At 42.9% G+C, this 15,957-nt stretch overlaps 1 protein-coding gene across 1 annotated transcript in view; it reads right to left on the bottom strand.

The window, feature by feature from the left end:
* Positions 1 to 8,725: 8,725 nt before the first annotated feature.
* Positions 8,726 to 15,957, bottom strand: part of LOC310790021 (tyrosine-protein kinase ITK/TSK-like) — a gene marked incomplete at both ends in the record, with an annotated part of 22,250 nt that continues 15,018 nt past the window's right edge. Inside the window, 3 exons of the mRNA XM_083651740.1 lie at positions 8,726 to 8,831; positions 9,029 to 9,248; positions 9,546 to 10,024. Of these exons, the coding sequence (XP_083507866.1) occupies positions 8,726 to 8,831; positions 9,029 to 9,248; positions 9,546 to 10,024 (805 nt within the window). The remainder of the gene's footprint in view (positions 8,832 to 9,028; positions 9,249 to 9,545; positions 10,025 to 15,957) is intronic.

Genomic DNA, 15,957 nt, shown 5'->3' with positions numbered 1-15,957 from the left:
ACTGAAACACACGGGGAGAGATTGAGCACCCAGGAGTCAGTTTCCGGCATAAAGTTGTTATAGTAGGTAAACCACATCCTTAGTGCAGACAAGCAATGTGTGCAAGCACCCAAATGCGCGCAGGCGCGCGCGCGCGCACACACACACACACACACACACACACACACACACACACACACACACACACACACACACACACACACACACTATGTTGCAACAAATCGAAAATCAATTTAAGCATCTAAAACAATATAGCCTACATATTTGTTTCCTTATGGTTACATGAAAAGGGGGGGGACTAAACTTCACCATTACTTTTATTGAGCAATCAATGTTACTTTTAACTAAAAATGATAAAATAACAAAACCCCATTTGATTTCATCTCAAGGCAAACGAATCTGTTTGCAAAGTTTATGACATCACTCACTTTGCTGGTGTAACATTTTGAGTGTCATCCACACTCCATACCAGTTGGTGGCGGTAATGCACCAATTCGTTGTTTGCCACCCGCCAGCAAATCTTAAGAAATAAGAAGAAGAAGCCAATGCCATCAAAGAGCGTGGAAGGAAAGAGACGACACTCTGGCCATTTTTGGAAACAGAATGCGCCTCGCAGTGGTCAGCTGCGGTAGCGCTGGCCCCTATAATCAGCCTCTCTAAACAGTAACTCAACGGGAGTTGAACCTCGGGTCCTTTTCATTAGGTATTTATCTTGAAAAAACTAAACAAAGAAAACGAAAAATTTTGCTTAGTTTCCACAATATGGTTGTTGTTTTACATCCCTGCACTACACCACTTCAATCAAGATTTGCAGTACGCCCGGAAAAGATGTGAATCCCCAAAGTTTAGACTGTTCTCCCGTTGAGTTACTGTTTAGAGAGGCTGATTATAGGGGCCTGCGCTACCGCAGCTGACCACTGCGAGCCTGTGCGAGGTTCTTTTGGCGCTGTCACGCTTCCAAAAATAAAAAATGGCGGAGGCTGCTGGGCGCTGATGTTGCAATGGGGCAATATGGAGCTGTCATTTCTTTCCATAAAAGTTCTTTGATGCCATGGCATGGATTGACAGCACAGAAGGTGGCGGTAATGCCAACCGCCATAAACACTAGTAGAAGAAGAAGAAGAAGAAGGATTGAAAGCAGCTGGATGTCGGACACATGTCTGTCTGTAACTCAAGTGAGCTCCTATCACCTAGCTACCTAACTAGATACTTGATTAATTAGATAACTAATTTTAATATAGGTGGATGAAAAATAATTCGTTTCAGACGTCCTCATGCTTGAAGGTAGCATTGCATGCGACAGGTCACACTGGTGCTCCATTGAATATACAAGATTTTTTCTGACCAAGATTGATCAAGTTGAATCCCAAAGCATTTGGCAATAAATTTGTATAAAACGGCATGGCTGGGGGCTGTTTTCTCTAACGTTATACTACTTTTATAATCCAGAAAGGTCGAGGTTTCACAGGCTACCGTGAACACTTTTAATTTGAAGGCAAAAAAGGGAAATAGTACATATGAACTGATAGAATTGACAGACCAGTGTCAATTCAATCTACGAATACACCATTTCCCCTTTCCGCCTTCAAATTAAAAGCGTAAAACCCAGCGAATGAAAATATTACAAACGCTAAATGGGAAGTAATGACAGCTTATCATTTAATAAAGCACAGTTAAAACGAACTCCACTTACACTTGAAGGTTTGCAATGGTGCTATCCTCCTGGCTGTGTAGTCCTGCTTTGGGGCGGGCGGAGCGAGTTCTCGAATGTTAGTTATATTAGCAACCTAACTAGTGGCTGCTGTCCAGAACACCGTCAGGTAAGATGCTTCCTACTATTGTTCAAAAGTGACTTTCCTGACACTGTACAAACATCTGACTACACTACATTTGAGTAAAGGCTGACGTTATTGACTATCCTAGAATAAAAACGAAAAGAAAGTGAAATATGTTCGTTATTTAGCCAACATTGTTTCACTTTTTTCTGATGTGGTCGGCTTTGTGGGCGTCGCCATTAGGGGCTCGTTTGGGCTAGTGTCCTCTAGAGAGAGAGTGGCGTCAGCGGAGGACCAAAATGCGAGACTCATTAGCCAATGAACAGCCAGGAATGGGTCTCGCGCTACTTTTGCATGCTAAAATAAAGCTGATAATGTACAATTTGATTCAAGGAATGAAAACCCCTTTCAAAGTACAACACTGTCTATTTTGCTGCAACTCGACAGTGCTGCTTTTTTTACTCAAGAGTTCCACTTTCTACTTCCTGGAAAAAAAACTGGTCCATTGGAGTGTATGGAGATGTCGGAACTCTTCTATTATACGACTCTGGTTTGGGCTTGCTTGTTCTTCGTCGGTTGTAAGGGTCGCAAGGTATCATGGGATACCCTAACCCACCAAAGTGTGCATGGTATGGTAGGTTCCTCAAAAATGATCCATAACCAGGTACCTAGAAAGGTTGCAAATTCAGTGAACTTATGTAGGCCTGTCAAACTGGTTTCAGACAGCCTAATTACAACTTATTACCTAGAAATGCCACCTATAAAGCTTGTTCACTTGAGAATCAGACAGGCTAACTATCAGACAGGCTAACTATTGTAATATTTCATAACGTTATCTAAAGAATACATTCAACAACCGAGGAGTCATTTGAGAGGTGTGTGAAAGTGTATGTTTCATTCTAATCGCCGTAACGTTAGCATAATGACTTGTTAGCTGCAAGCGTTAGCTAACGTTACCGACTTCACACAAGAGGCAATCTCGCGAGTCGCTAGCTAACGGTACATACGCTAACATTTAAGCTCTGGCTCTAGCATTAGTTTAGATTAATTTGGTGACCAAATCAGTTCACCTGAACATTGTGTTTCTTTGAAGACTCCGACAAGCAAACTGCGTTAAAGCAACAGCGTCAAGGAGAATGGTTGTTAGCTGCTAGCTAGCGCCAGCTATCTGCTAACCAAATAGTAAGTAACGCTAGCAGCCGCTAACTCACTAGCATGCATTCGTTCTGGAAACTCGAGTTTCTCTAGACTGCGATTTTCTCTGTGGATATTGTAGGCTCAGGCTTGCAAATGTGCTGTTTCTATGGGAGATAACGTACCCTAAAATCTGACAAAATGTCAACTTTTCACTGTCCATATCATGGTATGGGGGACTCGGGGAGCCTCTCATTATTATTGGTTGAATGTATTAAATATATATGGTTTGAACTCGACAATATAAATAAATTACCCCCAGCTTTAATACTTCCTGATGCAGTGTTTGCTAATACAATAGCTGACAGTAAATAAGATGAGACGTGAGAACCCAGGTACAACGTACAATGTCCACCCCCCCAGCTGCTGGAAAAAAATCCTAGAGGAAATCACTTAAAGTGTAACTAACCCCCAAAACACTTTTTTTCAGCTTTTAACCAATATATGACTTTGGGGGTGATGTGTGAAGAATGCTGGTCAAAATTTCCACATTTGAGAGCAAACTGTTGCCATTCTACCATTTGTATCATTTTTCAGCAGCATACCTGGCATAAGCGCCCTCTATGGGTGGAACACTGCTTTTTTTGCCCTCAAATGAATGGGAGATTTGATACGTCGTGACGTCACGATGAACCAAAGACTATGGGATTTCAAGATAGTTACTCCCCTACTCCCCCTGTACCCTTTCGGCTCCTCACAACTCCAAGCCTATTCCCATGATGTCACTTGACCTGTTAATCACCTGTTAATTGATTACAATCGCCTGTTATTTTCCTACCAACTCCTATGTAACACAATACTATCAATAAACGCCACTATAATCATAAAAGGAAGGACATGGCATTGTGTTGCTGTAAATCATTCCCAACCTTTTTCATACTAAGGAGCCCTATGATGAGATTTGGTCTCTCAGATGCAAATCTGATTTTTTTTTTTTTTTTTTTATGTAGCCTAGATATGATTTTGTCCAGAATTCCATATATCATCGCTGTCGTTCCAGGACCTCGAATCTCCAAAACAGCAACTTTTCAGGAAGTTAAAAAAACCTGTTTGCTCTTAAAATACTGAACCAAACATCGTCAAAGTTGGCACATGTCTTAATTATAGTTAGTTTCCCGCTGAATGTGTCATTACTTTATTAATATCTTACCTGGATAAGCTCAAATGATGTTGTTTATATTATCAGTCCGAGTTGGAAGCACTCTCTCCCGGCCAGTCAGGCGGGAGAGAGTCGTATGCTCATGCACGAGCCCCAAGCTCCGGGCCGCGCGCAGCAGCCCTCCTCGGCTCTCATGTGGCCGAGGCGGGGGCTTGGGCATGGGGTGAGAACAGTCGGACATTTCCGCAAACAAATCTCATCGCAGTTTAGCGCACATGTAAAATATAACGCTATACTACGACGTGACAACGTGACAAAGCTGCTCTAAACACATCGGCTACTATAATATATTTCCCTGCATCTCATACTGAGATTAGATCTGTATTTAGTTTGGACAGACTGAATGGGCCGAGGAGGAGGAGGTGGGAGCTCTGCCCTGCGCTGCGCCCGAGAGGAAAAATCAGAGGTGCAGTAACTTTTTAACAAGAATCACGAAAAGCCCCCAAACGAAAATTAAAAACTGATTTCATGGCGCGGTATATCGCAAGTTGGACGAGGGAATGACGTGGAGAAATCTCGCATTGTGATTACATGAGCGTGAGAGCGGGGCGTTTGTCGTAACTATTGTGCTGTGCTGCGCTCTCGCGTCACTAGTCTCACGTAGTTAGACAAGCCGCCACACACATACATGGGAGAAAAATAATTAAATATCTAGTTCGCCACTGAATGGCCAAATTGATATAACTTTCAACCATTTTGAGCAACGCTGTTTCCATACAGGCCACCAGCATTGGCTAGTTGTTGATATTTATAAAGATATTGCAGCTCTCATATAAATTATTTTCGAGGCGGTGGGCAAACTGTAATGGCATCGATTTCCGAAAAAAATTCCTGAGCTGAGCACAGCCAAAGAGTATAGTATAGACAAGAGTATATGTCATTTCTTGTTTTTTTCCATAGGTATTTTCAAATCACCGTTTTGTTAAATATCTGGGGGGTAAGTCCCCCTTTAACTATAACAGGACACTGACAACTGAGTTTCAACTGCACAGCAGCGCCACGCCCCCGGAAGAAGAGTCTCTGAAAAGGGAAAGATACCGTTTCTGGCTACACAAATAAGCATCGTACTCGGAAACTGAAAGTTAACAAACACCGTTGCCAGACCGGCCTGAGGGAAGACACCCGTGGCTACACGTAAGTACTTTTGTCTTTGTGATTCGTGCATGTTTGAAACCAGCCGGGCTTGATTTGGGCGCAACTCTAAAGGAGAATCCATTTAGAGTTGCGTGTCGCGGCTAACACTGTTGCAGAATTCTCCTAAATAATCAAAGTGAATGGTGACCAACTTTTAAACATAAAGAACATTTTGATCAAACTACACCCGCCAACCATCTCACCATGCAGGAGGTGAACTGTCTTTGACTGTGTACTTTACATAGTCCTACATAATAGGCCTATTATAACAGCATTGATTACTTTGTAAAAAGACAAGAAAATGACTGCAATGTTAATAACTTCTACACATCTACTGTAAAACTAGTTTTCTTGTGATACTAATTTTGGACACTTATTTTACTTATTTAATACATACAATACTATTGCAGAAATCACCGGTGAATGCACAAAGGTAAATTACGCATAACACTTTTGTGTAGCCTGTAGAATTGAGTAGCAGACAGAACACAATTAGTTCTTTGGACTTTTTATTTATGATATGTAGGTTTTGGGAAGAGGGCACAGGTAGAGGTGGATCTCCACCTGTACCAGATTTAACAGATGTTTCATCAAAAATGTAAACTCTACAACAGCAGCCTTTATAGCTTCCAGGATTACTGCTTCAAAATCACAAGTACAAAAATACTAAAACAACATGACAGTTTGCAAATGCTACTCAAATAAAACAAAATTCCACAAAGTAGGCATATAAATATAAATATGTATAAAAACCCACAGTACTGTAGGTTAATTATCTGGACCATACCATTTGATTTAGAGAACACTTACATCCCACAGACTGATGTCTAAGTAAATACAATTAAAGTGTAATAAGCAGCTGTTTCATTTCACCAGTGGCCAAGTCCAACAGCGCACACTGACTGTACCTTGTCATGCACATGGGAACACACTGGTCAGCTGCTCCTGCATTATCCAAGACATGTGACATCAGTCTAGTCTAAAACATGACATCCAGTTAAAATATTGTAACTAACATAGTTATTTAGTTACGGTACTGTACATGCATGTTTTAACAAGTGTTACAATATTTACAGATTTATTTTACACAATGCATCCCAGAATCACCAGGTTGTGCCAAAACAATGAAGAAATAACAGTGACTCGATCATGACACTGCCACCTATTGTCTAAATAATATAAACTCAAAATGGACCCTCTCACAGCAAACTATCTTACTGGTATGCACATTTCACTTATGTAATTAATTCAAACATAATTTAAAGAAAACAACAAACTATAAAATTTAAAATAAAACAACAGTCATGCTGTTAATAGTTAACAAAATAACTATTTTAACTCTCAGTGGAAAATTATATCTAAGATACCTGGCTACATTTACATAAAATATACTTGTTTAATCTGTATTCATATAAACACTTTACAGATGCGTGACGAGGATTAAAATATATACAATAAGAATTTAAAAAGAAAATCCACGATATAAGATAAATGTTTTTCAGAGTATCATTACACTGCAATAATTAAAGGAGAAAAATACAAAATAAGTGTTGGCACTTGGCAGCCACAAATAGTTGCATGTAGGCTATGTTAAAAAGTACAAACATTATCACAAATTTGAGTAGGCTACTTTCACACATCAGTAGAATCTGTGAGTGCAAAATTATTGATTGATTGCTTATTAATTGGTTGTTGATCATTATTGACTGTTCCATAATTATCTATGGCTCTCTTATAAGATGTGTCTTTTGTGGACTCTGCGCTCAATATACAGAGCACACAAACACACATTGACAAAACACACAACATTTTAAGAAACCAAAAACTGCAACTGCAGCCAGCCTGCAAACATTGGAACAAATACAAATATAGTGGTAATAGCATGAGTGTGTTAATCCACCAACTACCATACTTATGGGATTTACATCACAAATTTAAAACTAAGTTAAATAAAATAATCTGAAGGGGGAGATTGGCATCTCATTGGCAGCATAATAACATTCAGCATAGTTGATCAAAAAAACAAACATGATAAACAATTATAACATGCGCAAATTCACGTGAATTTCCTAAATGCAGTTTTTGTTGCGACATCATCCTCCCCGTTGTGATGTCAGTCAGTGTGACATCATCCACTCCATTGTGATGTCATCCACTCCATTGACATTGATTTTGTGGACCAACATTTTTTGGTGGACCAACCAACAGGGTGACTTATAGAGCTGGGACCATGACACATGGTCACAGCTAAAAAAAAAAATACATATATAGAGGCACAAGATTTAACTGAAAATCTGAATAATTCATGTGTTGATATATTTCACAATGATATGTACAGATCCACCAAGTTTTAATGATCCTACTGATGTGTTATTTTATTTTATCTTTATGTCAAATACAATAGTCATAATTTGATTAGTTTTTTAAATAGTGTATCAGGCACCTGAAGGTAAATTACAATCACCATAATTAACCCAAGTGCAATTAAACTATTTATTCTCTACACCTCATGTCTTCATGTATAAACACACAGACCACATGGGCAAGCAGTGTCCAGGTTAAGTGCCTTTGCTCAAGGACACTGTCATGGAAGAATACTTTAACGGCCACAAGAAATGACCCCCCCCCTCCTCCCCCCGATTTTTTATCCCATTTTTATCCCCTATTAGTCCGAATCTAATTTATTTATCCTGGTTGCTACTCCCCCCTCTGCCGATCTGGGGAGAGCCGAAACTGGCTCCATGCTTCCTCCGAGACATGGGCAGTTAGCCAGCCGCTTCTTTTGACCCGACAGAGGAAGCTTCACCGGTAGGACATAGCACGTGGGAGGTTCACGCTATTCCAACCAGTTCCCCTCCCTCTGAACAGGCGCCCTTAACGACCAGAGGAGGAACCACATTAGCAACCAGGATATTGCATGTTTTGGTGAAGGGGGTTCCTATATGAAGGAAACCCCCGGGAGGCACGGGGAGAACATGCAAACTCCACACAGAAAGGCCCTTTTGACGACCCCACCCGGGCGGTGGGCACTCGAGGACATACGGACGGGCACGCATTCCTTCAGCGTTCACAGCGTCCCAGGTGGGAATCGAACCCAGGACCTTCAAGCTGTGAGGCGACAGCGCTTACCACTGCACCACCGTACCCCCCGCACAAGAAATGACTGTAGAACAGTCATTTCTTACATATGAGATTACTTTTAGCCTTTTAGTCATAAATATTTGTTTTTGGTTTCAAACAACCCAACCCAACCCCTTCACTGAAGAAAGGGTCTATCTCGAGCAGAAATTCTATCATCTTTGAACTTGCAAGGTCCCCTTTCCTCCTTACTGTGTCGATGACAAAACTTGCTTTGTCTCTTCTCTCTTTCTCTGCGTTTACTGACTCCCTCTCAGGATCATTTAGGACCCTTTTCTCAAGAAGCTTGTCCAGCAGGATCTTGAGCGTAGGTTGTGATATCCTCTCAAGGAAGCTGTTCCGTATGGAAGACAGCGTTTGACTGCTTGAAGGGAGACTTTGACTGCTTGAAGGGAGACTTTGACTGCTTTGAACCTGGGGCCTTACAGCAGCTGACAAAGGATAAACTCGCCTTTCCCATACACACTGGGAATTTGTACTGTCTTTTAGAAGCAGCGCAATATTTTTAATGATTTGCTCTAAAATCACTTGAAAAGTGGGGAGGTAGTTGTCGTATTCACTGGTGAATTCCGCCTTAAGTGGCTGTATTACTATTGAGTCATCTTCAGGAGATGTGGACAGTGTGTACTCCTGCTCTGGGTGTAGTTTACAGGATGAGGGCATCTCTATGAACCTCTCATCTGGATTTCGTTCCATCCTTTTTTTCTGCACGTCATCGAGCACAGTGTTTCCAGGTAGCATCAGAACGTTAAGGAAGGATGTGACTTCAGGTTCAACTGGAGGCTTATAAAATAGCCAAACCACCGCCCGGATTGGGACAGGAGGTGAGTTTTCATCCTTGGCATTACCTAGAGGAGAAAATCCGGTGGGGATTATAATAACATGAGTTTCTGTTATTTTATGGGGACGGATGAACTCTGTGACCCCGCCTGTCACATGGGCGACTGACAAGAAGTCACATGCGCCTGTAGAGCGGATCTCACAGTGTGGGAGATGCAGTTGACTGACACACTGCCGGGAGCATTTTATGTGAAACAGCGGTCCTGCAGGCTTCTTGTTATGCTGGGCTAGCGTCTGGTTCCATGGGATAATCCTATAATCCACAACCCCTTCTCGCTCCATGTTAAACACTAGACCTGTCATACTGCACGGGTACAGGCCTGGTGAGGTGCAGCGGAACCTGTAGGTTTCCTCATTTTCCTCTGGCACCATTTCTTCTGTGAAAGTTTGGTTCTGCACTGACATGGTTAGTGACACAAATCTGCTTTCTGTGCTGTCAGGGGAGTCCTGGAAGTGTTGGTGAGAATGGACAGGCGGGGTGTCTGTGGTTGAGGAGTGGGCAGCTGTGACCTGTCTCTGCTGTTCATGACCACTAAAACATATTTCCCCCGACTGGGGTTTAGGAGAACATTGCTGGGAGGCCTCTTGTGGAAGGGAAGTAATGTTGGGGGGAGGTGTGAAAAGAGGGGCAGCGTGGGAGGATGTGGAAGGGGGGGCTGCAGCCCCTCCTCCAGTGAGATGCTGATGAGGCTCTGGTTCACCATGGTGATGTAAGGGCAAAGGAAGACCAGAGTGCAGCTCTTCTTCCCCTCTCTTTCTTCTAATTTGTAATTCATCCTTGAACCTGAAGGATGAGCAATAGGAAAATAATGAAAAGGATTAAGTAAGATGAGTCTGCAAGAAAGAGTCTCTAACATAGCCAGCCAAGTGAAGCTATTCATTTCTTTACCAGTAGGTGACTCTGCACGAAACATCTACTCTGGATCAAAGAGTCTCTTGTAGCACATATTGAGAGAAACACCTGTAACGTCACCGTGGCTAAACAACAGATACTGGATGGACACATGTTCAACTGCAGTGAACTACTGAATTCTCTCACCCCTTCTTAGAACTTTAGTTTGAAAATCATTGTCTCTACCGCCAGAAAAATCAATCTGAGATGGAACCAAGAATATAGTTATAGCTGTCGTTTTGGATGTATAGTTATAGTAGTGTGAACACAGATATTCTATTTTACGTATAACCAGTGTTGGGCAGTCAGTGTAAACCATCCAAAATTCTAAATGTTCTCCTTTTCCTTTGTTATTGTCTACAGTGGTTATTTGCATAAAAACACTCAATTTGATTGAGAAATGATTATATCTTTATATGTGCTTTGATAAAAAGAAAGAAAGAATGTAACTCAATTTGCAACTTGCGACTGGTATAATATTACTGAACTCCTATTGGTAATAAGTTATATTACTGAGTTACTGCAAAAAGTAATATATTTAGGGATCGGTACATTGTTAGGATTTTATCGATTCACCATAATATAGTGGTCCTATAGTATATAAGAGACTCTAAAATTTCAGTTTCACACATAATACACAGTCAATGGTTTCACTTCAGGGACAGAGCAAACCAGCATACTATCTCTACTGAGGGCTATTTTCATTTATAGCATGGTCTGGCTGAGCTGTTTAATCAAACAGCACAGGTAATTTTGTTCAACTCGCTACGTCAGCTTCACCGGCTCATATCCAAGGTTCGTCCTATATACTGGAACAGCAAACGTTTCCATTGCATGAGAAGCTGACAGGATGCTAACGCTTGTTCCAGGTATTAGTCAGTTCCCCAAGTGTTGCTAGGTAAACAGAGTTATTTGGTGGTTATTTGCCTCCAAGTCGTGAATTAAAATCGTATACTGCACACCAAGTTGTTGATTATCCCTTAAAAAACATTTTCATCATCTAGTGTGGATAAATCACAGCCGTTTTCAAAGGATTATAAAACAAACGGCAACTAACCCTGTGCTGACCGTGACCAGCTGGCTGGATATCTTTAGCTGCAAACTAACGCTAACGTTACAGGTAGGTTAAAGTTAACAACACTGTTGCTGTTTGTTGTTGTTCTGTATTCAGAGTTGACAAAGTCGACATAATATTCTTTCAGAAAACAAGTCAGGTTCACCAAAGCACAGCGAAGTTTGTTGCAGCGCAACGCATATAGTTTTCTGTCTCTCTTGAGTAAAACACTAGTCCGGTGCTAGGTTTCTTCCAAATATACTACTGATATTTTAAAGTATTTAGTAGAATTATATTTCAGGGTCTGCTGTTTCCTGTCGCAAGCATACTGTAGCATGGGACAGGAGTGTAAACATCAGTGGGGAACCGTCAGGGCCCTCTGTGAGGGCCTAACATGTTCTTAAAAAATAAAATTTAAAAAGTAATTTTATTATATTAATTCATAAATTGACAATCATCATCTAAACAAACATGTTTCTGAGTAAATAAGCCCTTAAAACTGCCTGTTCAGTTGATTTGGACTGTGAAGGGTTAACTGAATGAAGCCCTTTGTGTGACCCTATTAGAATTTTGCACCTGTGTTGTTGGGAAGAAGCTCTCTGCCGTGGCCTCTACTACATTCACAGAGGGTTGATGTAATGCATTCACCGTGAGGATATTTCTCGAGTGACAGTAAAATTGACCAATCATATCATCCCTGTGAATGGATTGGCATGCTCAGAATTGATTCTATGACAGATTCCGCCCTCTGTGTGGTCAAGCCCATGTCATGTGACTTGCGACAAGGCAAGACAGAAGACACTGCCGGCTGGTGCAGAATTCAATTCCCCCGCCACAACTAGGCGCGCGCCCGCAGTCTGTTTACTTTTCGGGGGGAAGTCACTCAGCGTCATGGGCATGGCAGCCGCCGCAAGCAATGCAGAGCCAGAGGAGGACATCATATCAGCTTTATTACTGACACCATTTGCCAGATTAACTTTCAATGAAAAGTTGGAGTTAGTTGGGAAGGGAAGACCCACACCAGCTCTTGATGTAGTTCAGCAAACGAAAAAATACAAGAGGCATTTTAACACCAGCAATTATGCACGGTACTCCTGGATCAAGGGAAAAACAGAAGCTTTTTTGCTGGGACTGTCTGCTTTTCGGCGCGGAGAGCGGCTCTTGGGCTAAAGACGGCTTTTGTGACTTGGGAAGTTTATCAAAGTCTGCCCATCGTCATGAAAACGCGTCAAGTCATCTGAAAGCTACTATTCGCCTTAAAACATTTGGAAGTACCAGGATAGAACTGCAGTTAGATGAGCAACAACGCCGAGAAGTCAATGCTCATAATGAGAAGGTGAGGAAAAACAGGGACATTTTGAAACGTCTCATTAACTGCGTCATATTCTTGGCCAAGCAAGAGTTGGCATTCCGTGGTCACAATGAAGGACAAGACTCGGCGAACAGGGGGAATTACCTGGAGGTGCTTGATTTAGTGGGAGAGCATGACCCCGTACTGAGCACTCACCTTGCCACAGCAACGGTGTTTATTGGGACGTCATCAAAGATACAAAATGACCTGATCAACGGCGTTGCCAGTGTCATAACAGACAGCATGAAGGAAGAGGTGAGGAAAACACCTTGTGTGGCTATAATGCTGGATGAAACAACAGACATTAGCAACCTGGCTCAGATGTCATATGTGCTCCGCTACGTCACTGAAGATGGGGTGAAGGGGCGTTTTTTCCAGTATGAAGATGTGACCGAGGACAAACGAGCAGAGGCCATAGCTACACGCCTGCTGGAGTTCTTGCGGGGTTTGGGCTGTGTTGGCAAAGTGGTCCCACAGTGCTATGATGGAGCGGCCGTGATGGCATCTGGTCTCAACGGGGTGCAAGCCAAAGTGAAGGAAAGCATTCCACAGGCCCTCTTTGTCCACTGCTATGCCCACACTCTAAATCTTGTCTTGGCACAGGGAGCCTCCAAGATAAAAGAATGCAAGGTGTTCTTTTCTCACCTCTCCGGCATGGCTGCCTTTTTCAGCCGCTCAGCAAAGCGCACCAAGCTGCTGGATGATATTTGCCAGCGTAGGCTTCCACGAGTAGCTCCTACTCGCTGGTGCTTCAATTCTCGTTTGCTATGGTGACTGAAGTGCAAGTGGTCAAATTGGCTACATTTCACAAAAGATCAGCCTGTGAAGCAAAATGCCTGATAAGTGACATTGTGATTTCTTGTGAGGGGGAACACATTGTCATTGATCAAACATATCAGCGTTGCCCATCAGATCAAAGCAAAATGGAGTAGCCTACCTCTGACTGTCCTCATCAAGTGAGAACATGTCAACTCCGCCTGCTGCTGCGTGTCAATAGACTGCTTTGAACCTGGGGCCTTACAGCAGCTGACGAAGGATAAACTCGCCTTTCCCATACACACTGGGAATTCGTACTGTCTTTTAGAAGCAGCGCAATATTTTTCAGGACTATAGACCAAATCACCGTGACGTCACCATGTAAACAAATTTACTTCCGGGTACCACTTGGGGAAGGCGGCAGGTTTAAATGTGCGTGTTGTCAAATAAATGCTGTCAAACCCTCTCGTTGTTTTCGGCCGACTACTTTCAATTTAAATGGTTAAACGGTTGGTAAACATGCTTGTCCGACGTATCTAGCCTTTCTTCTGTGTTTGTTTTATGTAGTGTTAGCTAGCTAATAACGTTTGTTTGTCTGTCAAACTCGCTGTTTTGCAGACTCGTTAACGTAGAAGAGCCTGGTGACGCGAGGTTACGTTAACGTTACAAACAGAGCTACTGACGCCACGTTAATTTAATTTAGCGTCAAGTCTACTCTGGTCTGGTCCAACAGGTAAATTAGCTAGTCTGGTCTCCACTAACGTTAGTGAAAGTGTTGTTATGAATGATATTAAACAACAACACAACACGGACGAACCATTTTTGTCTTCTTTGTCTGTTTTTGTCTTCAACACGTCAGTTTGTGCCGTCCACCGCCATTATAATGTGTGGACCCAGGGGTACCCGGAAGTAAATGTAAACATCCCGCTGATTTGGTCTATAGGGATGGAGCTCAATACCCGGGTCCATAAGGACCCGGTTCCAAATTTCTCAAAACCCGGAAATCAAAAAGGTCCGAGCTTATCGATACTAGCAGCCCGCTGGTCCTCCCCCCCCCCTCTCTCTTTCTCTGTCTGCAGACCGCTCTCAAGCGCTCTGACTGTCACTATGGTGCTGCGCTCCACTCCAAGCCTGTGCAGACCTACCATAAACATTGATTGTCTAATAAAAGTTTTAATTCGTTTAAGGAGTGAATCGCGTGGGTCACGCAGCAGCCCTCGTACATTTGGTTGCTATGGTGACTGAAGTGCAAGTGGTCAAATTGGCTACATTTCACAAAAGATCAGCCTGTGAAGCAAAATGCCTGATAAGTGACATGGTGATTTCTTGTGAGGGGGAACACATTGTCATTGATCAAACATATCAGATGTGATGCCAACGACCCCTCATAAAAAATCAGGCATACGTGCTACAGCTTTGCAACTCGGCATATCCTATTCTACATTAGCCGTTGTCACTCAACCAGGGCCGATTCTAGGGGGGGCTCCCTTTTTGGATTCCAGGCGACCGCACTTAGGGTCGCGACCCGAAGGTTGGATACCACTGGGTTAGTTAGTTTAGGGCACCTAACAGTAGTTATAGCTTTAATTTGATTTGAGAAATAAGCTCATCCAATGCAGGGCTCGACATTAACGGCTGCCCGGTTGCCCCGGGCAACCAAAAAAAACATGGGGCAACCATTTCTCGGTCTTTGGTTGCCCCAGGGGCAACCACGATTTAACATGCAACAAAATATGTACAGCAGCAAACAGCAAAATATACACCAAATAAATGTTTTAATACTTGTTGTGAGTGACATATATGTGACATTTTATTGCTGTTACAATCAAAACGATGTTACTAATTACCAGTCGGAACCTACGTGATGCATGCTGCACGTGCGGTATGTTTAACGAGTACTGACTGGGACAGGTGGGGCTGCTCGCACACAATCACAGCGGCTGCAAGACGCAAGAAGAACCTCGTCCGCCCGCAGCCCCGCACAGAAACAAAGGACGAGGAAATTGTCATTGAGGTGAAATACCCGTGCGTCTTTGAACGGGACGGAAAACGAATGCTATACTGCAAAGCATGTAGCCTACAACAAGCGCTTAGGTCTCATATGCTTCCCGCATCGGCGAGTGTCCACACGGAAAAGTGAGTTAAATCAGCAGACGCGCCCCTCCACAAGGCTGCTGTGCAGACGGTTTTCGCCTGGCTGTGCACACCCCGAATTGTGTAACTACGTGGACGCGGCTGGGCGGACAAAGTGGAGTTTTCAAGACTCCAGCTCACTTCCGCGAGCAGAAACCCACACACAGTGTATAAACGCTCCACACGTTTCCTCGTCAAGATTCAGTGTCTCTCATTTCCGTGCGACAGCCCAAACTTCAAGCATAATTCCAGCATAACACTATACTGCAAAGCATGTAGCCTACAACAAGCCTACAACATACACCTCGATCAGGACATCCTTCAAAAACGTTTTACCACCGCGTATATGTGCTGAGAAATGATTTGCATCCCTGGCCTGTCAGCCTCTCATACGGGGTGAGAGAGAGGGATTGCAGGGCCGCTTCTGGGCCTTTTGGGGTCCTATGCAACATCAGAGTGGGGGCCCCAAACCACTGTCATCATAGTATCCCTGAATGAACATGAGGAGGGCAGGCCCGGCGTTAGGGGCGG

Source organism: Poromitra crassiceps, assembly GCF_964638095.1.
Source record: "Poromitra crassiceps genome assembly, chromosome: 15".
In the NCBI taxonomy this organism is placed as follows: domain Eukaryota; kingdom Metazoa; phylum Chordata; class Actinopteri; order Beryciformes; family Melamphaidae; genus Poromitra; species Poromitra crassiceps.
This window is presented reverse-complemented; position numbering and strand designations above follow the sequence as displayed.